At 40.7% G+C, this 27,845-nt stretch overlaps 1 protein-coding gene across 1 annotated transcript in view; it reads right to left on the bottom strand.

Moving 5' to 3' along the window:
- Positions 1–219: 219 nt before the first annotated feature.
- Positions 220–27,845, bottom strand: part of EFNB2 (ephrin B2) — a 49,045-nt gene continuing 21,419 nt past the window's right edge. Inside the window, exons 2-5 of the mRNA XM_037142627.2 lie at positions 26,274–26,557; positions 3,773–3,865; positions 2,944–3,057; positions 220–1,522 (exon numbers count right to left, since the gene is read on the bottom strand). Coding sequence (XP_036998522.1) covers positions 1,134–1,522; positions 2,944–3,057; positions 3,773–3,865; positions 26,274–26,557 — 880 coding nt within the window. The 3' untranslated portion in view covers positions 220–1,133. The remainder of the gene's footprint in view (positions 1,523–2,943; positions 3,058–3,772; positions 3,866–26,273; positions 26,558–27,845) is intronic.

Raw genomic sequence — 27,845 nt, 5'->3', positions numbered from 1 at the left:
TGATAAGTATAGCAGCTGAGTCTGCTTTAAACATCATCCAAAGCAGACTGACTTCCCTACAGCTTCGGAGCTGTACGTCTTATTGCCAGTACCACAACAGTCCTGCGGGATCTCCCATCAGCGGCCTGCTTTCTCCCTTCCCTCTCCAAGCTTCTCTACCATCAATGCCCCTTTGTTCCACCCAGTGAAGAGGGACTATTTTTTTCCTGCATGTTGCTGTTTAATAAGAGTGAATCCTTTAAATGCACCCAAGCCGCTGTGTGTGTGTTGTTGTGTCTCCTAGTTGCTTCTTAAAATCTTAGTGAAACCGAAGTGCTGTGCTACCTAATTGGGTTTTTTTTTTTTCCCGTTTCCCAGCTTTCTGTTTCAGAGGCAGCAGTGTTGACCTGTGTTTGCAAGACAGCCCTTTCTCCTAGCCCACTCCCTTCCACCAACTCCTAGCCTTCCTCACTGACAGCCTAGCATCTGACAGGAAGGCTCCTTCTTAGCAAACACGATTTCTATAAATGTATTATATTATTACCCAATCAATTGCAGCTGTTGTTGCAAATGGTTGGAGCAGGAGACCCCAAACATTAATGTTCAATTAGTGATACAGAACGTGGTGTGAGAGGAAACCTCTTGTGAAGTACGGCAGAGCCCTGGATAACAGGAGTGTGCAACAGTGAGGACTGAAAGTGAGAGCTCTTTACGAGCCCCACTTAGCCAGAGGTCTGTGAGACAATCGAGGAGCACACCTGAGGCATTTCCAGGCGTGGCGTCCCCGGGCACCTACCCAGGATGCTCAAGGCTCTCTTGTCCACCAACCACTCTGTCTCTTCCCTTGGCTTCACATAGGCCTGAGTGACTGCGGCACATGGCTTCGAGGATCAGAGGTGTGAGGCAAGTGCCACAGTCCTAATGGGCATCTTCTACGTAAGTCTTCCAGCTGTCGGTGAGCATCTGTGTTCACCACGGCCGAAACGCTACTGACTAGGTAAGCTGTCCAACTCAACGGGGCTCTTCAGAGAAGGAGTGTTCCCTCCCCCCGCTGTGCTTCAGTCCACTTGAGACACAAGGGCATCCAGCCCTCCATGGGCTGGTGGCAGCGGGACAGTAAGTTTCCTCCGGGAAAGCGAAGGCACCGCCAAGTCTCAGACCTTGTAGTAAATGTTTGCTGGACTCTGGGGAGGCATCTCCTGGACTATGTACACGGGGTGCCCATAATCCCCGCTGACCTTCTCATAGTGGGGGCAGAAGACACTGTCTGCAGTCCTCAGTGGGATGATAATGTCACTGGGCTCCGAGCCATTGTTGTTGCCACTGCGCTTGGGTGTGGCCAACGTGCTAAGGGACAGCGTGGCTGTGTGCTGCGGCGAGTGCTTCCGGTGTCTTCTCCGGTACTTCAGCAAGAGGACCACCAGTGTGATGATGATGATGATGAAGATGATGCATCCTGAAGCAATCCCTGCAAATAAGGCCACTTCGGAACCAAGGATATTGTTCCCAGAATGTCCGGCGCTGCTGCCGTCTGTGCTAGAACCTGCACGGGTTGAGAAAGACCCAGAACAGTTATCGCTGCCCTGAGTGCTAACAGGCTTCTTTTAGGGCCCTTGAAAAACATGAAATTTAAGCAGGGCCAAAGATTTAACTGGCAGGTAGACTTTAAAAACCAATTACCTTGTTTAATAGCTAAATGTAAAAGGTAGAAGTCAGCAATCAATGTGAAAGCAGATGTGACTCTAGATGGGATTTTCATGCTGGTCCCAAATCACACTGTTTCCTTTTCATACCATGTGGATGGGCTGGGACAGTCAGCCCTTGATCTTGCTTCATGCCTTAATCCATGTCAGCCAGCCTGTGGCCATGGCAGGGGTGGAAAAGGAAGTGGCCTGCACTGGTCCTCTGCTTTCCTCTAGAAATGGGGGCTTCCTGAGAATCCAAACCCCTGCCTTCTCCAGACAAGCCCTGCCTACCCACAAAGCAGCACAGGAATACCAGGGAGTGATGGAGCCTGGGAGAGTGTTCAACTCGTAACTCGTTTGTATTATTTGATTTACACTTAAAGTATATTTGGAAGGCAGCAGAAACTCTTATGCTGAACAGACTGCCAACCCAAATGTTAAGCATTAAAAAATTGCCTGGCACCATTATATTATCCATTTATCAGTTTGTCATAAGAATTTGACACATCTTATCACTGAAAGTTAGAAATAACAACTCCCTTCCTTGACACTTGGAAAGAGACAGAATACTGCTACAAATGCTAAATTCACATGACTACCAACCAGGCATACAGATTCCTAATACTAAACTGCTAATGTCTGCTCAACAACTACCATATAAAAAATCCATTAGCATGGTAACAAATGCATAGCTATTTGTTCGAAAACTGTGAAGAAAATGAAGTGAAATGACAGCCAATTTTGTCTGGTATCTTCAACTTTTGCCAGGAATCTGCTTAATATTTTATATTACACTGAAAATGTAAAAAAAAAAGTTTTTCTACAATAACTGCCTAAAAAACATGACATTGTGTAATATTTTAAGATGTTACCATCTAAAATGTAGAAGAGGATCAGTCAGGCACTTTGTGGATTAGATATAATTAGATGAGGGATTAGAACATTAATTATATATACATTAACATCGGCTTTAAACTAGTGTTGCAAGCAGCATGAAAAAGTGTCAGCCAATGGAAGTAACTTTTTTCTGAGAAAGCAGTGCTAATACTTGGCACTTACATCTGATGAATTCCACTTTTTTGAATGTAGGACTTTTGCAGGAATGAATGATTTGTTCTTACTTAATAATTAATAACAGCTAACTGAGAGCAAAGATTACTGATTTCAGTAACTACAATTTAACCCTACTGGTGTGCATGTACTTCAACTCTGTTCTACCTCTTGAGATACTAAGTGTATGGTGTACACAGACTTACACACACAGGTCACACTGCTATACCTGGATTTGGCTTGACAAAGGGACTTGTTGTTGAACTTCTTCCATTTGTACCAGCTTCTAGTTCTGGACGTCTTGTTGGATCATTATGCCTGGTTGACCCAGCAGAACTCGCATCTATATGGAAAACAAATTATTACTTACAGCACAAACGTCTGATAAAATCTAGCTTTAGGATCTGGATATGTATCTCAAGAGGCATGGATAGCAGTGACCATAAGATTCTCTATGCAAACTACAATGAGATATAAGAATATCATGTTCCTTTTAAAACAAAACAGTTATACTAGTTATTTCAGAGTTTTAGATTGTGAGGCCATCTGTGGAAACTATAGGGATTCTTGCATTTGGCAGGCAGAGCATTGCAGATGACATTTCAATTTAACTGAGCAAGTTGATTGACTACTATCCCAATTTCTAATTAGAAGGGTAATTTTTTTTCTGCACAATAGGTTATCTATAAATGACAAGGCTCAACAAACAAAAGTCTCTGTACTCAAAATGCAGAAATGGGCAAAAATGCAGAAACTGTGTTTTTATTCTGGATATTTTAATTTTGAACCACAGAGGTGTTCTACTTTTAAGAAAAAAAATATATATACACATATGTGGTAACAGATATTCTACCTGGCTGACCTCAATTTTAATCTCCAAAAAAGAAGTCTGTTACAATGACTTGAGGAAATCTCAGTGGCTCAAGGTGCAGAGAAAGGTTTGCTTTCAAAACTAAACTGAAGAACAACTGAAGGTGAGTGTTAGCAATACTGGTGCCACACTAGCTGGGGGCTCAACCAGATTATAGTGGCTTCATGAAGCAGCAGATGGTCTTTACCTTGTCCAACTTTCATGAGGATCTTCATGGCTCTTGTCTGGCACACCCCTCCCTCCTGGTTATCCAGGCCCTCCAAAGACCCATTTGATGTAGCTGATTAAAAATAAAATGGACAAAACAAAAAAATAAAGAAAAATCAGGAAATCAATAAGCCAACTTTACATGAACATGAAATGTCTGAAAACAATTTGAAAAATAAGAATCACTCTTAGTTACAGGTTTTCTGAAAGTATGGGATGCTGAAAGTCAAAAATAAAATTAAAAAAAGAAAGAAAAATGGATACTGTCAATACAGCCACATGTATGCTATCTAGTTTCAAATTTACTTAAGCACTTTCTTCTCCCATCATAATCGACTGATTTAGTGAGAGTATATATATAGATAAAAGGGACAGCATCTTCCAGAAAGCTTACTGACTATTTCGGGGTCAAACTCAAAAGAGCAAAGTAGTTAATACGGTAATTTCAAATGTGGTAATCATCACACAACACCTGCTTCCTCTACTACAGATTTCCTGCTTCAAGAACAATTAGCTTGATGTGCCCTGTTTGTCAAGCATCCAAGTGCTGTAAACACTAAAAAAGACTCCCACACCCCCTTTCTTCTTTCCCAGCCTTACTCACGCTTAAGAAGTACACTGAAATTTAGTTTTTCAAATTCTAAAGTTTGTCGCCTCATTTTGTAGTCGACCAGAAAGAACGTGTGTTATTATTACCAACATCAACCAAACTCTTCAAACTCTGCAACTAAGTCCCTGCTTTAGGACAACTTCAAATAGGCAGAGGGGCCTGTACACATCCCCCTGCTCCCTTACGGTCCTGTGGTAAACCAGGATATAAGGCAAGGATTCTAGCAGCCACTTGCCTCATCCCCTTTTCACTTCAAGAGGGAACACAAAGAGGAAGGACAGAACATCTGACCACTTTCGGCATTTCTTTTTTAAAGTCTATGCTCTAACTCCATTTAAACACATTACTGTTCTGTCCTTTTAGAACAGTGAGTTCTCAGTTGCTTTGTAACTAAAGCTGTAAAAAGATAGGCTGGCAGGTACTTCTCTGAGGAACAGTATCTAAATTACAGGTCAAGTTCCAGAGAGAAAAGAATGTGCTAGACATTTTTATTCCTCCAAAGTTCAAGGAGCAAGGGACAGAAGTGTTTCATAATACCTTTCTGCAGTGTAAATTGTTCTCTACTTTGATTATCAAATTCTTGTCTACTAATATTGTACTTTTAAAGGCACTGAAAAAGGGACAGACTTTCTGGTAAAAATAAACCCCAAAGACATTTTTTTAATGGGCTGTTTGGTTTTGTGGGCCAGCAAACAAATCCTGGAATGTGCATAGAAATATGCATATCATGGATAAGTACAGGAGCTGGAAAATAAGACAGTTACTTACTTGTCTTTGTATTCTTGAGTTATTGACTTTTACTTTCACTGTTTTCCTTGAAAACAATGGCTACCTCTTCTGTGTATAAATATCTTTTTGCTTATCTGAGTGTTTCCTTAAAGTTCTCAGCCTCACAATCATATCTCACTCTCCTGCTATTGCTGACACTGAGTTTCTCCTGGGAAACTGGACAAAAGTTGCCATAATAATTTTAGGGGGTAGAAAGTAGACAGGAGTCTCTTGCAGATTGTTGATAAAATGTTTAGCAGATAAGCTAAAACAAATACTTAAAAACTAAAAAATGTGAATCTAAATAAATCATCCCCCTGTTTTTTTTTATTCTACTCTTTCTCTTTTCCCTTCCTCCTCTAAATATGTGCCTAAATTTCAAAGTATCCTTTTCTCTTAAAGAGTTAGAACAGTATGGATATCTATGAGTAGACACTATTTCTAGATAATTATAGAGCAGCACTATAATCTTTACTTAATTATTTAGTGTTCTCTCATTTGATCTTTCTCAAAAATTAAAATATGTTTTCATACAGAAGAAAATTATAAGATTTATGGGGTTTTTTGGCTGCTGGTTTCAAAGCTTTAGTTTACTTAGATCAAGTGAAATCTTAATGTTTTCAATTCATATGCACATAAATTCACCCATATGAAAAAGTACCAAACTCAAAGTTAAGAGACTATTGGGGATGGCTGGGGTGGTGGGGGGATTGGTGGGGGACGGGGGAAATGGAGACAACTGTACTTGAAGAACAATAAAAAAAGATAAAATAAAAGTTAAATGACTATCTTTTTCTTGTTTAACAATAAGCTGGCAAATGATAGTAATAGTAGCTGAAGGGTAATACACAGAAAAAAGACTAGGAGAAAATATAGATTTATTTTAATCTTGAGGAGAAATGGTCAAAGATTTAGATCTTGAAAAGTAAATGAAGAGCAGAGAGTTTGACAAGGCAAAGAAGAGAAGAACCACTGACAAATATAATTAAAAATGGTATCTGCAAGCCCTGGCTAGAGTAGCTCAGTGGATTGAGTGCAGGCCTGCGAACTAAGGGATCATGGTTCGATTCCCAGTCAGGGCACATGCCTGGGTTACAGGCCACTTCCCAGCAGGGGACACACGAGAGGCAACCATACATTGATATTTCTCTCTCTCTCTCTCCTTCTCTTCCCCTCTGAAGATAAATGAATGAAATCTTTTAAAAAATGGTATCTGCAGAGGTAGAAACTACTACCTACTACTACTCTGTCAATCTGGAAGCACAAGGTATGCCCAAAATTTGAATGACTTTTTCTTTTGATTTTATTTGCAAGTCAATGCCTTTTCTCAAAGCTTCCCATGGTTTACCCAAAATGATGTCTGACTAACCCCCAAATATACAGAACTCCATTATTCAAATGAAGTTGAAATCTGTAATGTATTATCCACTGACGATAAGATAGAAGGAGGAAAGTTGTGAGAATGAAAATGCATTGCATCTTTAAAAGGTTCAATTTTGTTTATTCCTTGGGGATGGGGGAAGTCTTTCAGCCCTTATAAAGCAACAGGTGGAGCCCAGGGACCTTAACTGTTCATTCAGATAAACCAAAAAAAGCCCTAGGAGGGCTGGATGGAGCAGACATAGCCTTTACTGCTCACATTACGGGAGCACCAGTGGCGGCAGAGCAGCCAAGCAGGACGGTACTTCCCTGAGTCACAGACTCGTTTTAAGGGGTCCCAGACAAAGGAGGCACATGTCTTGCATGTGACTTTAAACTACATTATCTAAGTTTGTACAAGCAGAGGGAAAAGGTCAAGAAGCAATCACACAGGACAAGAAGCTGCTCCCAAAAGGAGATAAGGAGGGAATTACAATCCATTTCCAAAGCAATATACACATGCGTTCTGGCCAGGGGCCTTCCAGCCAGCCTTCCACTGTGGGGGTTGGAGGAGCCATGTCCAGCACGACACCACACTCCACCCCAACACTGCTCTTCCACCTCACAATCTTTGTATTACATTCTTCTGATAGGGGACCTGTGAAGTGAGCATATTGGCACACTGTACCCATATACCACAAATACAGTAAAGGCTATACCCCAAGACCAACAATGCAAGAGAAAACCCAAAGAGACCTAGGAGAAAGGAACGTCCCCAGGAACCTAGAAAATTCTACCAAGTTGTAAAGAGGTCAGAGGCTATGGCCAATGTATGATTACTCTCAGCTCCTAGGGCAGTTAAAGCCTGGGATACGCTGTGAGGCTTACCAGGTATACATACGCAACACTCAGTGTGCAGAATGGCACAGGTGCCCTCTGGGGTAGTAGTGAGTAAGTCTAATGCCATTCTGTTTTGCAACACAACTTTCCTCATTTGAGTTATCTCATCAGAATCCAGGGCTGCACTACACCTGCTGTGGTCACAGGCTATGCCAGTGTGACTTGCTAGGGCCTTAGTGGCTTCATGGGTTAGAATAATACCAGCAGGGGGCACAAAAATGGCTAGGGTGCAGAACCGCCAGTCAGAGCACTTGACTCGGTAGTGTGCCCCAAATGAGTCCCAATTTCCAGGGACACTTGGAAAAGTATTTAACACTCACCCTGAGATATATGGTTCTCTCCAGGTGCAACACCCAGTACCAATTAAATGGGAGGTAAGGCCTACCATATTGGCCACAGGCCCACAGAGCTCCCCATGGGAGAAGATGGGCCTGTGCCCCACTAGTAGACTGCCCCCAGTGGTCTACAGCAGTCATTACTGCTATCTTCTTGCATAGGGCTCCCAGCATCCTTCCCATGAGCTAAACGGTTTCATTTATAGTACCAGTTCTGCATGCGACACACATGGGCACATGCACCTCCACCTGTGATACTGACAGCCACTCCGCACCGTCCCAAACTGCATATGAAAGCCATGGCTTGGTGCAGTTGGCCTGTTCCCTCATGAGGGAAAACACTTTTTCATGCATGTACTCGAAGAAGAGGTGAGGAGCTTTCCAGCCTTGCAGCCAGTCCCCAACATGTCTGGTTCGCAGGGTGGATCCACCATGGTAGGCCGGTGGAGGCAGCAATGGGAAATTCAGTGCAGACCAAATAATCAGAATGGTTGCTGATGGCAGCTACCATACGGCCCCACCCTAGAAAGGAGTTTCCAGAGAAGAGTCGTAAGGGTGGTATTTTGTCCCAGCCCAGGGCTCCTGTGTACTTAACTGTAGGTGGATAGGTGCCACCCAAGGTCTAGTGAGGAGGTTGTTGGGAGATACTTGTCCTACCCTAGGCCATTAGTTCAAGGTTTGTGGGCAGTCAGAAAGTTATGTCGTCCACCCCAGAAATGAGTTAGAGTCAGTCTTCAGGGCATCTTTCAAAAGGCCACTGTATGTTTCTATGAGGCCAGTTCCAGTGGGCTTGTATGGTAGCTACAATCTCCAATTTATATTGAGGGTGTCTGCCTATTCTTGTACTTGATGTCCCATGAAATGGGTGCCTTGGTCGCTTCCAAGGACCAGTTTTCCATAGGCATCACAAGCTGCTTTAGGCCTCAGATGGTGGCTCACTGTGTGGCCTGCTTGCCTGGGTCAGCAAGTCAGTAGTTGTGTCCATGCACATCAAGGCACAGCATGAGCCTTTGGATAGGGGAAGGGGACCAATGTAGTCGACCTGTCGGTGAGGTGTCCCCCGTCACAGGCCACCCATATCTTGGGGCAGTCGGCAAGGTGCTTCTCTGCACAGATGGTACATTGTTGACAGGCCGTGACTGCATCAGAACCACAGAGCAGTAGGCTCTAAGCCTTTACCACTTCCTAAAAGGCTTCTGTCCTGCATGGTGCACCTTTCAGTGGAGGAACTCAGTCATACCTTCTGTTGGAGCCTCTTCCAACCAGTGGATGTGTGTCAGGTCGTTGGCCTTGGTATTGCCAGGCTTGCAGAGAGGTCAGTGTCTACTGACATGGTAAAGCATTATTACCTTTTCCAGACTATACTCATAAATGTCCTTCCATAAATCCTGACCCCACAGGGGCTTTCGAGCCACCTGACAATCATCTTGCTGCCAATGGGGAAGCCACAGGGTCAGTCCTCTGCATACTGTCCAGCTATCTGACACTGGTCCAGGTTCTCAGGCTATGACTATCCACACAGCTCTCAACGTGGCCCATTGACTTCTTTGTCCTATGCCATCTTTCATCATATGCTGTCCATGCTAGGGCGGTAGGCCACTGGCCTCCAGGGGGGTGGCTGGCCCTGGCAGGAGCCATCACTGTACCAGGCATTCTCGGGTGCAGGGGCTCATCCCTCTTTAATAGCAGGCCCAGGAATGGGAAGAAGAGCAGGGACCTCCGTGTCCAGGTCTTGGTAAGTAATCAGGCCCAGGAGTTGCTGCAACTCTTGGTTCAGAGAGCCAGTCACTAGTTTGCTTCTCTGTTAGAGTTACATGCTCTATTTAGTCAGAGTGGCTGTCTGTGCTGCCAAGCCTTGGGTCGATTTACAATGTCCTGTACCCATCCACCAATGGAATAGGTAGTATGTACTCAAACCTCAGTCCAGTAATGTTTACCAGGAAAGCTTGTTAAACAGCATTCACTTGTTGCTCTACTGGACTGTATCAAGCCTCCACCCTTTTTCAGAGCTGGGACCAGAAGCAAGTTGGCACCTTGATGCACCCTTGCTATTGCCAGAGGCCCCAGCCACAGCCCTCGGGGGTGACGTGGATATCTAAATCACACACGTGAGATTGATCTATGACACCCAGGGCTGTCTTCATTGCTTGGTTAGCAGCCTTAAAGCTTTTGCCACGCCTCTTCCTCCCAATCCTAGGTGGCACACCTTTGTGTGTGAGGCGATAAAAGAGGGTGCACTAGCTGAGCTAAGCATGGTATAAAAACTGGCCAGTACTCTAACAAACCTAACAATTCTTGTAATTGCTTTGGCTTTTCGGGGTGGAGAAAGCCTGAATCTTATCTATTATGGTGGCAGGCATCACTTTGTCTCACCCGACCAAACAACACCCAAGAATTTGGCAGACAATCTGGACCCCTGGATTTTGATGGAATTGACTGCCCATCCTTGACCCTGAAGGTGAGCCAAGAGCTGAGGAGCAGTGCACTCTTAACTCTGTTAAGAGAATCAGAGTTCAGCATAATATCATCAATATAGTGGTACAATTTCACACACAATGGTACAGTCCATGCAGCTAAGTCAGCCGCAAGGCCACAGCAAACAGTAGGGCTGTGCAGGAAACCTTGAGGCAAAACACTAAATATGTCCACTGGCAGTCTTCTCAGGTGATAGCAAACTGGTTCAGGCTTTCAGGATTAATATCAATAGAGAAAAGGGCATTAGCTAAACCTAATACATAATGGTATGTGCCCAGCTCCTGGCTAAGCTGATCTAGGAGGCTAGTTATGGCAGGCACAGCTGCAAGGAAAGGCGGAAGTACCTTATTTAGTTCTCTGTAGCTACAGTCATGCTACAAGTTCCATCCTGCTTTTGGACTGGCCGCCCTGGTGAGGTTGTAGGGCTGTGATGTTCACAGCCCTAGGATGATGTTCACTCTAGCAAGTTCTTCTATGGCCTCCCCAATCTCCTTACAGCCACCTGGAAGGTGGCATTGTTTGGTGGCCACTATTCTACAAGGAGTGGAAAGTGACACAGAGATGTCTCCATGCCCCCTCAAAACAACCTTCACAGCCCACATTTGGAGGCAAAACTCCCCCTGCGGGTATGCATGCCAGCTAGAATGTCCATTCTTAAGATACACTCAGGGGTAGGGGAAATGTATGCCTTATAGGGGCGTGGTGGTAAACACCCTCTTCCAAGAGTCACTGTTACAGCCCATACCCAAATGGACTATCCTCCTTAGCCATCAAAGGCAGTTGGGCCACCATAAATCTCTCTGGGTTACCATAAATAAGAGAATATTCTATACCAATATCAACTAAAGCCAACACTCTTTGTACATTCTTTGGGGACCAGTAAACAGCTACCTCTGGTCCCCACTGGGTCCCCATATGCAGGTCCCTTGGCCATCTCCCTATGCAAAAACCTCTCCCCACGGATTGTCCTCTGGATGGGCCAGAGGCAACTCCACAAGTGGGGTAGCCATGAATTCAGCCAAGCAGGGTGTCAGCTTTGAGGGCACTGATGGGACCATTCCAGTTGACAGTGTCCATTCTGACGTTCAGGCAGTAGATGTTGTTACGGGCTGAACTGTTGCTGAGGTTTCGTTTCCTGCCACAGACTTATAAGAATGCAGTTAGGCTTCTTGTCTACCTTATCTTTATCTACTCCAGTCTCTACCAGATCATTCCACAGTTGTTTGCAGGTTACTTTCACTGGACCTTTCTGCTTGTTTCACAGATTCTCTCGCTTTTCCTCTTCTTTGTCCTTCTTTCCTAACTGTCTTATCCTTTCTTTTGTCTCAGTAGCTCTACTTCCCCTAGGTTGGCAACTGCCTGTGCCACTTCTTGCACAAAACTGCCCACTTTGTGGACAAAACAGGTATCTGGGTGCCGAAGTAAGCCAGGGGTGCTGTTTGCACAACCTGGTCACTCATACCTACAGCAAATCTTTCCATACCTGGCCCCTTGGGCTGTGAGTTATAGATGGCGTGGTGCATGCCCAGCTCTGGGATGAACTGTTGCAGTTCCAGTGAACTGGTCTGGCGTGGATTAGAGGAGGGTAGGCTTCTCCTCATTAGGCCACGCTGCCCTACAGCCAGCCATTAGCTGTATAAGGAGGGGGTTGTGTGACAGGCCTGGGCTCTGGCACCATGAATTCTCTGTCTCACAGAAGGCTGGGTGGTGACAGAAGACATGTTTTAATTCGTCCCCCATAAGCAAAATGCCATCAGCCCCTATATGGCACAGCCACAGCAGCCACCCAGTGATGGAGCTGGGCCCTTTCTGTCTGAACCCAGCAGCCAGCTCTACTAGCTCAGCAAAAGTATAGGGGTTCACTGCAGCATGAAAAGTCTGCTGGCAGAGGTAGCACGGTAGCACCCTGTGGTGCCTGTGGCTGTTGGGTCTTAATCTTGAGTCACAATCGGATGCGCCATTAAGTTTCCCCTCTGCCTCTGTGGCTTCCCCACTCTCATCTATTATGATTTCTTCATCTGAGACACTTTCATTTTCAGTTGTGGGAGCCCATCTGCAAGGATTCTAGTCCCGTTGTATCACGAGCATTCCTATACTGGTGGGTACCATCCCCGTAACATGGCAGAGTGGCATGCTAGGTCCCGTGATTGCACACAGGTCTGTTCTAACTGTCACCCTAGGGCATCCTCATTGTCCATCTGCCATTAGAGGAGACACATGTTCCTGTCTCGTTTCAGTTCCTCTTCTAAACACAAAGCACACACCTCTGCCTTGTCTCTCAGTTACCCTCTGCGGTGCTGCAAACATTAACCAGCCCACAGTGGTGGCAACTCGTAGAGGTCTTTCTTTTTCTCTAGGGCGCACCGCTCTCCTGCATGCTGCAGGGTTTGTAGGGGACCACGGGTAGTTTCAGGGGCACCACCCCAACCCCGTGGCAGTCCCCATGTATCAAGAAGGCTTGCCACCTTCTACAAAATAGAATTTGCTGGCCAGCCTGGGATTCCTCCTGGCATCCCCCAACTCGGCATAACGTCACCACAGTTAACTCAACTTAGGGAGTTTTGCAGGTATCCAAATCCTGCCAATGACTAAGTCAATTGTAACACGGAAGGTCCATGTTCGCCAAAGGGGGCACATGTCTTGCATGTGACTTTAAACTACATTATCTAAGTTTGTACAAGCAGAGGGAAAAGGTCAAGAAGCAATCACACAGGACAAGAAGCTGCTCCCAAAAGGAGATAAGGAGGGAATTACAATCCATTTCCAAAGCAATATACACATGCGTTCTGGCCAGGGGCCTTCCAGCCAGCCTTCCACTGTGGGGGTTGGAGGAGCCATGTTCAGCATGACTTACAGCCCTGGTTTTACACAGAGAGAAATCCACAGACGCTACCTTTGCAGAGGTTTTAGACAATTGAAGCTATTGCTGATTTGGTGGAGGGTATGAAGAAAGGGGAGGGTGGGAATGAATGGGGAGAGCTGGCTAAGGGGCAGAACATTTTGAGTGAGGACATTTTTTTCTCTTGCATTCCTGGACTCTGCTTCTTTTCCCTTTAAGTCAACCTGGAGTTGCAAAGGTTACTGGAAGATATTAAAAAATGTATTATTAGTGTTAAAACAGTACCCAAATACTTGGCTATTTAAAAGGAGGTTAAAATTTTAAAATACCATTCAATATTATGTCATGAAGAGATTTTTATCCTAAGTTAGAAATTATCTAAACTGTCATGGAAAACGCTGTTTTAATATATTACTATCAACTGAAACTACAGCAGGTAAACTTTATAGCAGGCATAAAATAATTCAGAGTAACTTCAGCTTATTTTGTATTGGATCCCACAGTAAAAGTTAACCTCTCTCTTCCCTGCTACCACCTTATCTGGGAGTGCAGAGTGTGTGGTTTTAATTCTAGAGGTCTCCCAGTCCCACCCACCCCCCAACCCCCCGCCTTGGGAGACTGCAGAGCCAAGTGCCCTGTCCTGACTGTGCCTTCTTACTGGCAGAAGATGGGGAAGTAAAGCCACGAGACTAATATTCTGATTTCTCCTGCAACAGCCAGTCACCAGGAAGCTTTAAAAAGTTTAGTGGCTGACTTTGAAAAACAACAAGAAATTGCTAATGCTTGGGAATACTATATATTTCCATTCAGAGGACAATTTTGCAATTATTTTTATTGTTGATTGAAATGTACTGGGAATTTTTAATGTAAAAAAAGGGTGAATATAAATGTTACCTCCTTATGTTATTTATACATTGTTTTTCTTTGTATCTCTCTATCAGCATTATCTAAGCCTACTATAGTCAGTATTACTAAAATGGATGAAATTGCATTTAATCATTTAGAGACAGAAAAATAACATTGTTATACCTAAGCTTTTAGTGCCTAGACTTTCTTTCTTGGCCTAGGAAAAAAGACTATATAAAATTAAAAATTACTAGAAAAGTTTCTCCATCTAGTTAGAAAATAGGTTTAGTAAAAACACATGGGCATTTTATAGCCTGCTTTTAAAAGCTTTTGCTTCGGGGATCTAATTGCATGTAGTGAGTATACTGAAATCACTATGGTGTTCCCCCAGGGCCTGATTTTCAGTGAGTGGAGATCATTGCTCAGCAAAAAGGTGCCCTGAGTTCACACTGCTTAAAAGTCCTCTTCACATTTTAAAACTACACAGCCAACATTTGTGGTTTCCCATTAATTTGCACATGAATTTATCTTCAGTTCTTACTCTCTGGGAGCAGTATACTGGTTATCCAAGCAGAAAATCGAGAACGAGTGAGTAAAACACTAAAAGGGAAAGAATATTTCTGGTTGTGCTTTTTAGACTGTGCCCAACGAGAGGAAGTAATATCACATTTAAACATGCCTTCATTTAATTGTTATTTTTCATTTTCATTTTCACTGTTGTTCAAGTACAGTTTTCTGCCTTTTACCCCCATCACATATAATTGTTACTGCTTTGCACCCCAGAGGCCTAAGGTGCTGCACTGGATCTTGGCTGTTTTTAGTCTATTATGTCAGTACCGTTGTGCTAATCAGATGGAGAAGTCAACTGCTGGGTTGGTAATGATATATGGGCCACATTCACGAAAAGGGTAGGGATGAGGGCAGCCCCCCCAAATTGTAAAGAATAATAGTTTCACTACGGAGGAAAATTCTTAGGTTATAATGGAAAGAATGAATCATCAACATATAATAATTTGGAGGATATTTCAAACAATTTTAAAATGTAGCTTGCTGGGATGAGGCTGGTGTGTGTGTGGGGGGGTTGGTTAATGGGCACTCAAAAGCAAATATTTTTATCAAATTCAACCAAGTAAGTCCACCAAAGAAAGACATAATCATATAGGGTCAGGAAAGTCAGTTTAATTTATAGCAAGAATGACAATCTTGTATTGTATAAAGCTGTGTCTGACATACTCCCCTCCTATCTGATTATGAAACAAACAGCATTTTATGAAAATTTGCATCCCGTTTGTACCATCCTTTTCTACCGCGTCCTCATATGCTGTGCTGGTCCTGCTAAGCTTCTTTGGCCACTTTCCCACACATCATTCTCCTTAAGCTCAACAACACTTCTGAAGAACCAGGAGTCTATTATTACCTGGCACACTCAGGAACTAAAAGAAGCAGAATGAAGTGAGAAATATGGAAAGTAAAGCAAGGACATGAAAATAAGCATGACACACAAACTAGGCTACTGTTTTCCTTTACCAGGGCTAAAAACCCTTTGAGTGTCTAAAGGGAAAAAAAATGGAAATGAGATATGTAAATTGAAAAATAAGGAGGCTGATAAAAATATAATTACTTGATGCAAACACACAACCCAGGACAATACGCTCCATCTACTTAACACCCGACATCAGTTCAAATTCAAATGTGTAATGCAAATTCAAAATATGTACTATAGAAACAGAGATTCAATGTCAATAATTCAAATTAATGCAGTGTAATACCTTGGGTATCTTGGTTCTCCTTTCAGATACCCACTTAAAGGGAAAAATCAACATGGAAATAATGTTCACTGAATGCCAAAAAACAAATACCTTTTTTTTTAATTAATAAAATCCTCTGAAACAGAATTATCTGTATGATGTGCCAAAGGGGAGAAGTAAAAATTCACTAACTTCTTCCTCTTTATGTGTTTTCTTTGTGGATTTACAGTGAAAGAAACGAGGGCTACACCATCATGATCTTCCAAGGGCCCTGTTATTTTTGCTTGGTATATTATTTTTTAAAAGTTCAGCATTCCTTCAAATAACATGACATTTCATCCTACAATGCCTGATCTTAAAGTAAAAGTTTGATAAATACTTCTTAAATGGTCTCACAGAAGAAAAATACAAGGAAAGATATTTTCAAAAAAAAATACATATCCACAAAAAGCTTTTTAAAAAGTTCTCTTCTTCATGAGATAGCTCTTACTGGCATTTGGTGAACCTATTTTACCATGTGGGAAATTGCTCATAGTTCAAACACTGGAGAAGCTACTAGTGACGTAGGATGTGTGTGTTTCTCACTCAAGGAATCAATGTTACAGTAGGAAAGAATCATTTTAATTAAAACCATATCACTGTGGTTGTGTTTTGAAATTTTAAAGCAGTAAATCAGGCATTAGGAAGTAAGATCTGGCTTAGCCCCACTGACCTCCATACAACACAATTAATTATGCTTTCCTGCTAGACAAACAATTCGGAAAAATGAATTAAAAAATGAAGTCACAACTTACACCTTGCCTCTTACATTTTAAGTATGAATAAAGGTACCAGGTCTCTAGTATAAATGGATGTTCTTAATAAAAAGATACAATTTTATTTACACAATTTCAAATGTTCATCATTAAAAAAAAAGGAGTTCTAAAAAATGTAAAAACCTTAAAAGAGTTGAGTAAATTTTCTTTGTGTATTCACTAAAAGATTTAATGACATTACTACTTCACCATTTTACATTTGACTTTTTGGGGAAGACAGGAGATAAAATACAATGCACATAAAAGATAAAACACTATGTAGCACTGACTGTTATACTTCATATCTCATACATCATACGAGACTTGGACATTGAGGATCAACTATTGAGAGAATAGTAACAATAAGAAGTAATAAATACTACATCTAGAAGAAATTCTGCCACAGCTTACTCATAAAATCTTTTAACCATTAAAAACTATATACAAAAATTCAAGTAATCATTGTGAATGCTAAGAGCCATAGATACCGTTGATAAAGTAGCCCCCAAAAGTCACTGATTACATACAATCCAAATGAAAAAGATGAGCAGTAGTGAAGAAGTACTAGAGAAAATATGGGTAGTAGTGAATGAATGCAAGGATGTGTACATCTAGGTGGTATATATCACTGAAAAAATACACACTAAGCTCAACTCAGTGCACTAACCCTCCTCTGACAAAGATCAAGCAGTCCTGACAATCGTCATCTGTCCTCCGTACCCCGCGCCCTTCTTTTACTAGAGGCATGATTAAACACACACTGAGTGGTTTACTTAGTTTCCCCTCAAAATATTGCTTGCAATACCCTGCTGTCTTTATTTTAAATAAATTCTGTTTTAAAAAATCCCTTGTTAAGTCTAAGATTTTATTGCTAAAAATTATAATGATTTTATACAGGTGGAATCTCTCATTAAGTTAAAAAAAACCAACTCAACATGAATCCATAAAAAGAGCTTCTCATCTAACATGCTTTAAGGGAGTTTCTCTTACCATTACAGTGATGTAGACAAAACTAACATCATGAGCATGTGATAATCAATAGTAAAAGAATAATTACCTTTATATATGAGGGTCAACCTTATCATAGACCAAAACCTACTAACAAAAAGGAATTGTGTTTTAAAAATAGGTGCCCAGGTGATCATTTCAATATAAGAATCACACTCACATTAGAAAAACAAACCAAAAAAAAAAAAGAATAATGTGAGAGTTCTAAAAATAAAGCATAATTCTCTATTGTCTACATTAGCTTAATTTAATTTTTTTATTAATTAAATTAATTCAGATTTTTAAAAAGGAGATGTACCGGTCAAAAGATAGTGATAATATCTAATGAAAATATTCTGAAAAAATGAAGACTGGAAGAAGCTTGAGTGTTTGACTGAATGATTATTTCTAGCCCACAATCCACTTCTCACTCCTGAGTTTCTAACAGTCTTAATCATTAAAATATCTTTGTGGAAATATGGAAATGTCTAGATAGCAAAGGGTCAGAGTAAAAAGTTCATGGTGGAGAGGGGGTACACATCCCAGAAACCTCTTGTTCATTCTACTGTCACTAATCACATGCAATGATATTAATGACCCAGTCATTGGGAGACCGCAGCACTGAAGTGGAAAACATCCATCTGAGGCAGAGTTCAGCTCTGGGTGGCAGAACTTCACCAGTGACTGAATTAATGTTTGCTGACAGTTTAGAATACAACACTGCAGATGAGAAAATATGCCACTTGCATGACATAATAGTTTAGATGGACATGGCGATATTTGTTTTGACCATCCAGACACCAGTGGTAACCCTAATAAAAGGCCCTGTCTGAATTTGCCCTATACATGAACCTGATTTCATTCAGGGGACATGTCCTCTCCTCTAAGAATCCAGAGCAATTTTCCACATGTTTGCTTCAATAAAAGAATACCTTCATCTCCTGGTTTAATATCAGGAACAATGAAACTAGGCTACCTCACTAGTGCAAAAGCCATTTGCTAAGCACATCTGTCTTTTAGCAACATACAGCTGGGCTCCTCTGTGAAGTGATCAATTATGTGACTGCCAGGTTTTGCCAATCAATCCACCCACCCATCCATCTATTCAACCATCCATCCATCCAGTCATCCATCCAGTCATCCAAAGTACTGCAGCACCTGTACTTTGCTAAGAAAATTTTTAGTTTCTTAATCCCTCTACTTGAGAGATGTTTATTCTCATAATTTTAGTATTTAGCAACTTTTTATTGAAGACCTTAAAGTGCTTGGTAACATTTTTTTTTAAAAAGGAGCATAGTGCTGTGGAAGACACAGAAATAGACAGATCTAAAAAAAATCAGAATATCTGACAAACTGCTATTAGAATCATCTTATCCCGGTGGCCTGCGGCTCTGTTAGAGGTTCTTCATTCAACTTCGGGGCATATGACTGAAGTTAGTTATTACTGAAGTTATTTACTCAATATAGGACAAGGCATCAGACAGAACATGTTCGATACATGCATAGAGTTCATTAGGCATCTCTCCCTATCACGTGGGGGGCTTCGCTATTGATATGGATGAGCTATGTATGTATATACATATACTCTTCCTTGTAACTGCGGGTGTGATGTGATATATACAAACACTATCTTTCACTGTGTATGCATTTATATGCTTAGTCACTCAAGAGACACTGTCATAAACTAATGGCATTAGTCTTAGGGTCTGACAGCCCTGGTTTGAGCTTGACTCTGACATTTCATGGCCGTGTGAACTGTTCTAAAACAACTCACACTTTCAAAGTTTCAGTTTTCTCTCAGTGATAAAAATGTCTCTATCACCCGTGTTTCAAGACTCCAAGGTGAAACAGAGTATGTGAGGCCACAACACTTCCCCCTGAGTGATCTAACACTCAGCCCAGCCTGAGACTTCATAGGGTTAGGAACAAATGTGTGACTCTTAAGAACAGCATAAATAAGTTTTTCCAAAGTAATCTTTTGTGTCTGCCTATGCTTCTTGGCTATTTCCTAAAGTGTAATATTTTGCTTTAAATTTTGATCTTCATGATGAATATTTAAAAGGCTATTAAGAAAGAAACTTGTTCTCTCTCAAGCTTATATTAAGTCTCCAGTATTGTTCAATTATTCAGAAGTTTCAGCAAGCTTTTAAAAAACTATCAATACAGATTTTAGAGATATTAAGGTGTATTTTATGAAATAGTAAAGGTGGTTTTATTCTGAGAAATTCCCAAATATCCTAAGTAACCTACTTCATTTCTAATCTATTCTTGCTTTGCTCTTATTTTGTGTATGAGATATTGGTTTTTTCCATCACTTTGAGAATCAGAGTCATCTTATTCTTTCATTGGTTATTTTGGGAATTAGGAATAGTGCTCATGGGACTCTGTCTACCTCTAAATGAAATAAGCTATCACCACTGCCCACGTGACACCATGGCACATGAACAATCTCACTCTACAACAGGCTTCTCCTCTTAAACCCTACGTGGTCTGAAACCAGTATCACAGTGGCCGTGACTCTGTGAGACGAGTGAGCCAGCAGCTTCTCAGCACAATCTCCAGTTAAGCAGAAGCCAAGGCTTTACTCCTTAAATGCAAAGAACTGAAGCTCTATTCATCTTAAATTCAACAAGGAGTCTTACCGATAATACTCTGGGAGAGCCTTCAATACAGTCAAAAAAGGATTTCACATTGCGTTAGAAAAATTAGGAATGACACATCTAATTATCAGATTGATGACATGGCAAACTTTCCCAGCTAGCCTTGGTGACAAGGCAAGTCTGATACATTTTTCTCCTCTAGAAGAATATTTATATTACTTTAGGATGCTGCTAAAATTATCGATAGAAACACAGTACTTCATTTGTATATTAGGGAACTGAGAAAAAGCCTGGCAAAACTGGTTAAATGGCAAGTGGGAAAAATGCATTTGGAAGGTTCCTACCGGTCCATATCCTTTGAATCTTACAAAGGACATGCTAGTGTGCTTGGGCAATTCCACCAACCAAGAGGCACATAAATGCATGTTTCCGAGTAAGGGAAGCCCAAGGACAAAAGAACTTTTATAACACCCCAAGAAGACAAAGAGGGAAGATCTTATATTTAAGTTATGCAACATTACTGAAACTTGTAAATTTCTGGAGTTTCATTTTATAGTTTTCAAATAAATGATACTTTCCTTTAAAGATTTTATTTATTTGTTTTTAAAGACAGGGAAAGGGAGGGAGAAAGAGAGGGAGAAAAACATCTATGTGAGAGAGAAACATTGACCAGTTGCCTCCAGTTGCCTCCTGCACACACCCCTTATCCAGTGCCTTAATGGGAATTGATGGGTGACTCTGCCTTGCAGGATGACGCCCAACCAACTGAGCCACAGGGGTCAGGGCTAAATGATACTTTCTGAGCCCATCTTCCCCACCCCTAGCTCAAAGGAAAGCACAGGTTTGTCTTATCTTCTAGCTTATACATCCTCCCCTACTCCAAAGAGACTCAAGGTTGTGTTCATTTGGTACCATGGAGGTAAGCACTGGACACATATTTCCCCATTTAAACACACATCATGCCAAGAATGCAGGCACTGTCATCATCCTCAGTTTACAGAGTCGAGGCAGAGGCTGGTTAAGTTACTTGTTAAGGGGCATTCAAGACCCACGTCTGTCTGCCTCCAGACTCTCAACTACTACGTTAATCTGTAGTTTCAAGTGGTGTGTGGTGTGTTCCCCAAACACCAAGATTCTGATGAACATTCTATCACAAAGATGAGAGTTGTAGGTTGAAAATAAAAAATGTGTACAAATGCTTGAATTCAGTAATTACACTCGAGGTATCAAACATAAATCCTTGCCCCAAAGTCAGAGGACATAAGTGACAGGTTGATGTAGCCACACCACTAAACTTGATGGAAATGTAGCTTTTGCTACATTTATCATATAAATAATTCATAAAGTAAAGCATATAATCACTTCGCAGAGGCCACACATTCTTATATATTTTAAAAAATATCCAAATGTAAAAGGCTGTTTGAAAGCTTCCATAACTATTTTGCTAGGAAAAATACAGTACATTCAGCAAATTTTAGTGCCACTTTCCATACTGCTCCCCATATATAAGTAAAGCAAAAATCAAAAAAAGAAAAAGAAAAACAAACAAATATATAGCCACATTCAACAAAAATACAGGAGTAAAATCTCTTCTGTTTTGATTTTTTAAAAATAGTGTTTCATTATATTTGTGTCAAGTGTTTTAATTTATTTTGCAATTTTGCTCAGCAGTGGAGTCTATGCCTAAAAATAGCAAAGCTGACTGTGGAGCCTTCCAATTTTATATGCTCTGATTTAAAAAAAAATTGCTTTGGAGAACTACACCAGTGAAGGGCCAGCAGAATGATGAGTCGTCTAACTCATTCAGTGTTTCTCAAGGAAGAGTTTCCCAAGGCATGGAAAGTGAGGAGTGGCTTTGGAAGGACAGCTGTGAACATGGCAGGGTGTACCTTATAGAACAACTTTTAATAAAAACAATAATTAGAAATGCCACCCTCTAGGCTGTTTTCCATAAATCCATGTCCTGGCTACAGATGTGAAGTAAAATAACATAAAAGCCACGTAAGTTAAACTGGGAGGTGCTCTGAGCATGTGGTGTTCTTTGTCTAACAACTGGGTCATGGACACTGTTCCCTGAAAAAGTAATAACACAATGGCATTCATTCTCATGGATCTCTGACTCAGTTTTTACAGTGGGATGAAAATCTCTTTGTAGCTATTTTGCAAGAATTTGTGTTAAGGTTGGTTAACCAACTTACAGAACCTTCATAAAGTTGGATGTTGCAAAGGACCAACACACCAAAGTTGTTGACTCATTCAACTGTATGAACTCTAAAAAAAAGTTGTAAACCAATCACAGGAAGTGTCTGCAGAAAACTTTATGGCAGAAATATGGAGGAAGGCTGAGAACATAGTCAGGAATGCTTTCCTAACCGTAACTGAAGTGCTTACTAAGACAGAACTTCCCTTGCCAACAGGCAACTTCAGAATGGTTATTCCATAAATTCTTTTTAAATGTTAAGGACTTAATAAGGACATATGTAAAATGCTTACTATATTTTTAAGGTAATTAAGAATCTGAATGTAACAGAAAATAGGACTTTTTCACACCAGATGATCTTAACATTCCCACCTTTGGATCATTTAAGATTAGGAGATTTCATCATGCAAGCTTGGCCTGTTGTTAACTACTGAAACAGGTCACTTGAAAAAGTCAATTCTGAACATTAAGAAAAAAATATATATGTATATAAAATTTTGCCTCATGTCAAAGCACATAACCATCTATAAGAATTAATGAGGATTCATAGCATTTTGTCACATCATGAGTGGATACTCAGTAGATTTAAAAACACACTTTCAGCCCTGGCTGGTGTTGCTCAGTGGATTGAGCACGGGCCTGTGAAGCAAAGGATCACAGTTCGATTCCCAGTCAGGGCACATGCCTGGGTTGCAGGCCAGGTCCCAGTGAGGGACATGTGAGAGGCAACCACACATTGATGTTTCTCTCCCTCTCTTTCTCCTTCCCTTCCCCTCTCTCTGAAAATAAATAAAATATTTTTAAAAAATAAAAATAAAACCATACTTTCAATTAAAAAATGTGTATTTACTTCTGACATTCAAAAGTGTGATGCCTGTTTTAAATCTGTTAACACTACAAATCAAAGTAAATTTCTTTAAAGAATTTATAGCACCTCCCGTCCATTTCAATTGGAATAAAGCCACACTAACAAGAGACCCTAGATTAGATGTGCAGATCCAATCATAAAGTGGTTGGGACCTGGACATCTCCATTATTAGCCAGAACAACAGTAGTTTCTAGAGAAGAAATTAAAATTCAAAGGAATAAAGTGACTTTCTTGTTAAGCTCAGAGAGCAGGACTGGAGCCCAGTGCTCCTGGAATCAGCACACCTAGGGAATTACCCTACACCAATCCAGTCCCTTAGCAGTTCGAACTGTTCCCCTACGAGGAAATAGAGCACTACCTTAAAGTACCAGTTTTCTTCTTTCTCCACATGGGAAGAAACCAGCACACGATAATGATGATTTTCATACTAATACTCTTGATTACGAAGGTGCTTACTAAATAGACATTAAGGTTTATAATTAAGCCCATGTGAGAGATATCTATATATGCAACTCAAAACACCAGTATTATTAACTGTCTCAGAATGAATTGATGATTTGAAATATTAAAAATATACTTGTAAATTTTAGTACTTTCCATCATGCTACCCAGTCTAGTACTATTTTAAGTAGAATGTGATTGTGGGGGGAGGAGGGGGGAGAGGGAGGGGAGGAGGGAGAGGAGAGAGGACAAGGGAGAGAAAGATTGTTTGATGTGGAAAGTCGTCACTTCTTAAAATCTCTTAATTGTTTTGGTGCCTCAGGATTCTTGAAGAAGCAAAGAAAGTCAACATTAACTTTTTAAACTATTTTAAACCATTCATTTCCTTTTCAGGGAAAGCTGTATATCAATGAGCTTTCCCGTAGGCTGGGTGAGAAATTGGCTTCTGAATTTTCCCAACTTCTGAAACATCTTCCTGTGTCTGTGACCTGGTAGAAGTCTTTAACTCACTGTGGAGAGTCTGCATAGACTTCCCTGCACACTTCTGCACTTTGGGCCCTTTACCCAGCCCTGTGACAATCACCCAACCAGCAGTATTCAAGTAGCCTCTCATTGTTTCAAACCTGAAACCCTCAACGCTATTTTAACAATTCTTTTCTGCTGGGCTACCACAAGCCTTTGTACTGTAGGGCCAGCCGAGCTCAGTTATCTGCTAATGAACCTAATATGAGTTTTCAGGGAAAGAAAAATAAGAGATGTCATTATTGTGTAGATTACTATCATAATGAATTACAAATTAAGCTGTGCTTTTAAACACAAACCTATCATGTGTTGATAATAAGTCATTCCTTCTTAAATGCTCACTATATTAAACAAAAAGATGGTGCTATAGAATGTGTTTATTTGCATTTCCTGTGTATTACTTCAGACTAAAGGCTAACCCCATAATGGGGTTTGCTGAAACCCCACTTGTACTCAGTGGGAACTTACAGAATTTACAAAGTCATCCTTATGAAATCATAAACTAGAGTATGTAGAGGAGGATCTGGGTCTGCTGGCTGATCAGCATGGAAGAGCCAACCAGTGGACGTGGGGTGCAGGTACAGTTCTAGTGACATATGTTTAACACCAAAAGAACATCTGATACTCTGGGGCATCTGCTTTCCAGGTACCCCACTCCATGTTTTTTATGTCTTTCATCCTAGGGGAAAATTAACCTTCTTACTAAGGTCACTTTTAGTTCCCAATAAATGGTATGCTAAATCTTAGCGTCCCTGGTAAACAGTCTTACTTAAAATGTCTTTTGAACAACACCACCAGGTTTCCAAAAGTTTAAGGTTTCCATTTATTTTGCCTAATAACTATAAAGTATTTTTAAAGATTTCTCTATTATTTTGTATACTTTACTACTCCATCCACTTGTTTCATCCCTCAGAATGCTTTTATTTTCATTTTATAATAATTATTTTTTTAATTATATAATTTAACATTCTCCCTTTTTCTTTGTTACTTATTCTTGCTCAGCCACTCTCTCTGCATCAAACTGATTTAAAAATAGATTCTCAGTCTCTGTGACATTTCAGGTTTGCAGCAAAGAACAAGATAATTAGACGGCTATGACCACTTTTGTTTCAATTACTAATGTAGTAAAAAATAGTATGTTACTGAGCACCAAATCACTATTCAGTGAATTACCGATTCTGAGCTTAAAAAAGAGCAGTTAGTAGGTTGAGAAAGCAGAGTTTTAACCTCGTCACCAAGAGATGGGCAGGTGCAGCCCATGGACAGCAGTTCACTGTTTCCTAAGGAACTGAAGTGTACTGTAACAGATAAGAGGAGACTCTAACCCAGCAATGTGCAAAATTTTAAACCAAAGAAATGAAGAAAAAATTACATCTTTGCTTCAGTGATGCAAACAGGGGTCTCAGTCACTGAGACCACAGGGACAAAACCCTAGCCCTGGGCCACCTGTGGCTTTGTGCTAGCATGTGATTTGCACTTAGCATGCACTCCAGGGGGTGCATTATATAACTACACCGCCTCATAAGTGGACAGCAGTTCAGATATAACTCAAAGGATACATAGTATCTGTTCCTGAAGCAATGTATCAAATTACTGTTAGATTTTTTAAAAGTAATTGGTCGAGCAACACCAAGTTTTGTCATGTTCTTCAAATTTGACTGTGCCCATGTGTAATTGTGGTTTGCGTGTAATGTCCATTCTCCAAACATATGAGCTCCACCTCTCCAGTGCCTTCATGAGGAAAGGGTACACTATACCATCTTGTTACTGTCAAATCCCTAATGCATAGGCACAGTTTCGGGCATAGAGTAAATACTAAATGAATGAGTGAATGACAGATGGATGAATGAATGAAGAGAGAAGTCACAGTACAAGATTTACCCATTAAATTTCACCAATGGTTCTTAAAAATAGTCTTGTCAGTAGAGATGCTGTGCATGTATACATAACACACACGTTTATTTCAATACTATAAAAACTGTAGGAGATTATTTTCTCTTTAGGTATTCATACTCAATGAGTAGTATTAGTACAGGGTCCCACATTCAATTAAGGTTTCTTAAAAAAAATGAACAATTTTCAAAGATATACCAAATGTTTGCTACAATAATAATTTTAAGGAAACAAAAATTGATACAAACCTATTTACCTTATCCTAGTTTCTATAAAATAAATAGAATTATACTTACATATAATGTAATAATCTTTGTTCTTCTGAAATTCTAGACCCCAGAGGTTAGGGCTGAACTCTTGAAACTTGATAGTGAATTTTACATCTTGGTCTGGTCTGGCACAGTTGAGGAGAGGCGTGTTTTCCTTCTTAATAGTGCATCTGTCTGCTTGGTCTTTATCAACCATATAAACTTTATAATATTCATACTGGCCAACAGTTTTAGAGTCCACTTTGGGGCAAATAATATCCAATTTGTCTCCTATCTGTGGGTATAGTACCAGTCCTTGTCCAGGTAGAAATCTAAAAGCATTGAAAAACAAAACAAAACAAAACAAACACTGAGTTGATAAAGGTTGACAGTATTAATAATCTCAATACAGCCAGATGACATCAATCATCCCAAACTACAATTTGATACATTCACACTTTTATTTACCAGAGTATCTTAGTTCAGATCAGCATGGGATGAATGCTTTTGAAGGAATTAAACTTTAAAGAAAAGAAAGAAGAAAGAACCGCTCTCCTTACCCTATGCAGTAAGACCAGTCAACCTGCTGACATTTCTTCACTATCCCCTCACTTATAACAGTTCGGTGCTCCTTTGTGTAACTTCATAATAACTTTGCCTCCTGGTGAGTCAGACCTTCCCACCTGTTTGTTATTTTTTAACCATTGGCAGCTTTCGTTTATTGGGCATGCCACAGAAAGATGGCATCAGTGCCAGGGAACAGTGGGTGCACTAATACTTTGTTGTCTTGTTAGTTTCCATTGGCTGTTGATGTTAATTAACAGACAAGTTTCATCAAGAATGTTTCAAATTACTTATCATAATTAGTCAGTCACTGATCAAACAATGGTTTTTTTATTACACTGAACAAAAGAAGTGTCTTACAAACCCATAAAGGATATCTAGAAATAATTAGTTGTAGTATTGATTCAGCTGCAGGATGAAGAGTCCCTGACTGGCAAGGGCAGCAACTACTGTCCTTGCTCCACCAACCCTTCTCCCTTTCCCTTCAGATGCATTTGCTCCAATTAATTCTTAGAAGCAAATCTTTAGAACTATGACAACTGATACAATATCCCCTTAATGCTTACAGCTAACAGCTTTCCCCCTCCCCTTCCTCCTTGCTAGCCATGCTGCTGAAAGATCTTTCTTAATGGGGAGTTTCTCTGAGAAACTGAAACAAGAGCTTTCTAATGAACATCCTTCTACAAATGCTAACACTTAGAAATCCCAGCTCTTTCCTCTGTAAGCAGCCAAGCCTTCAAGCTCATTAAAATATTAAAGCCTGAGAACAAAGCATCATGCCTGAATCCTTCCAATCCGACCCTTTATTGAATCGGGAAGCCCACCAGCCATGACAATTAATGGATTGTAATTCGCCAAGAGAAAGCCGGGACGATGAGGCACTCCCCATTTTTAAATACGCACCTTGGAAACAGGTTATGATTTATGCTAATGAATGGTATTAATTTTCTGAAAATGGCATGAGGTTGGTTATGAGGCATCACAGAACATAACAGAAATTACATTACAGAATACTCTTCACAGCATGAAAAATGCATGTTGCAGACAGCGGTCTGT

Source organism: Artibeus jamaicensis, unplaced genomic scaffold (assembly GCF_021234435.1).
Source record: "Artibeus jamaicensis isolate MK-2021 breed Jamaican fruit bat unplaced genomic scaffold, CSHL_Jam_final contig_559, whole genome shotgun sequence".
NCBI lineage: Eukaryota > Metazoa > Chordata > Mammalia > Chiroptera > Phyllostomidae > Artibeus > Artibeus jamaicensis.
The sequence above is the reverse complement of the archived record's forward strand: the minus strand, read 5'-3'. Positions and strand labels throughout refer to the sequence as shown.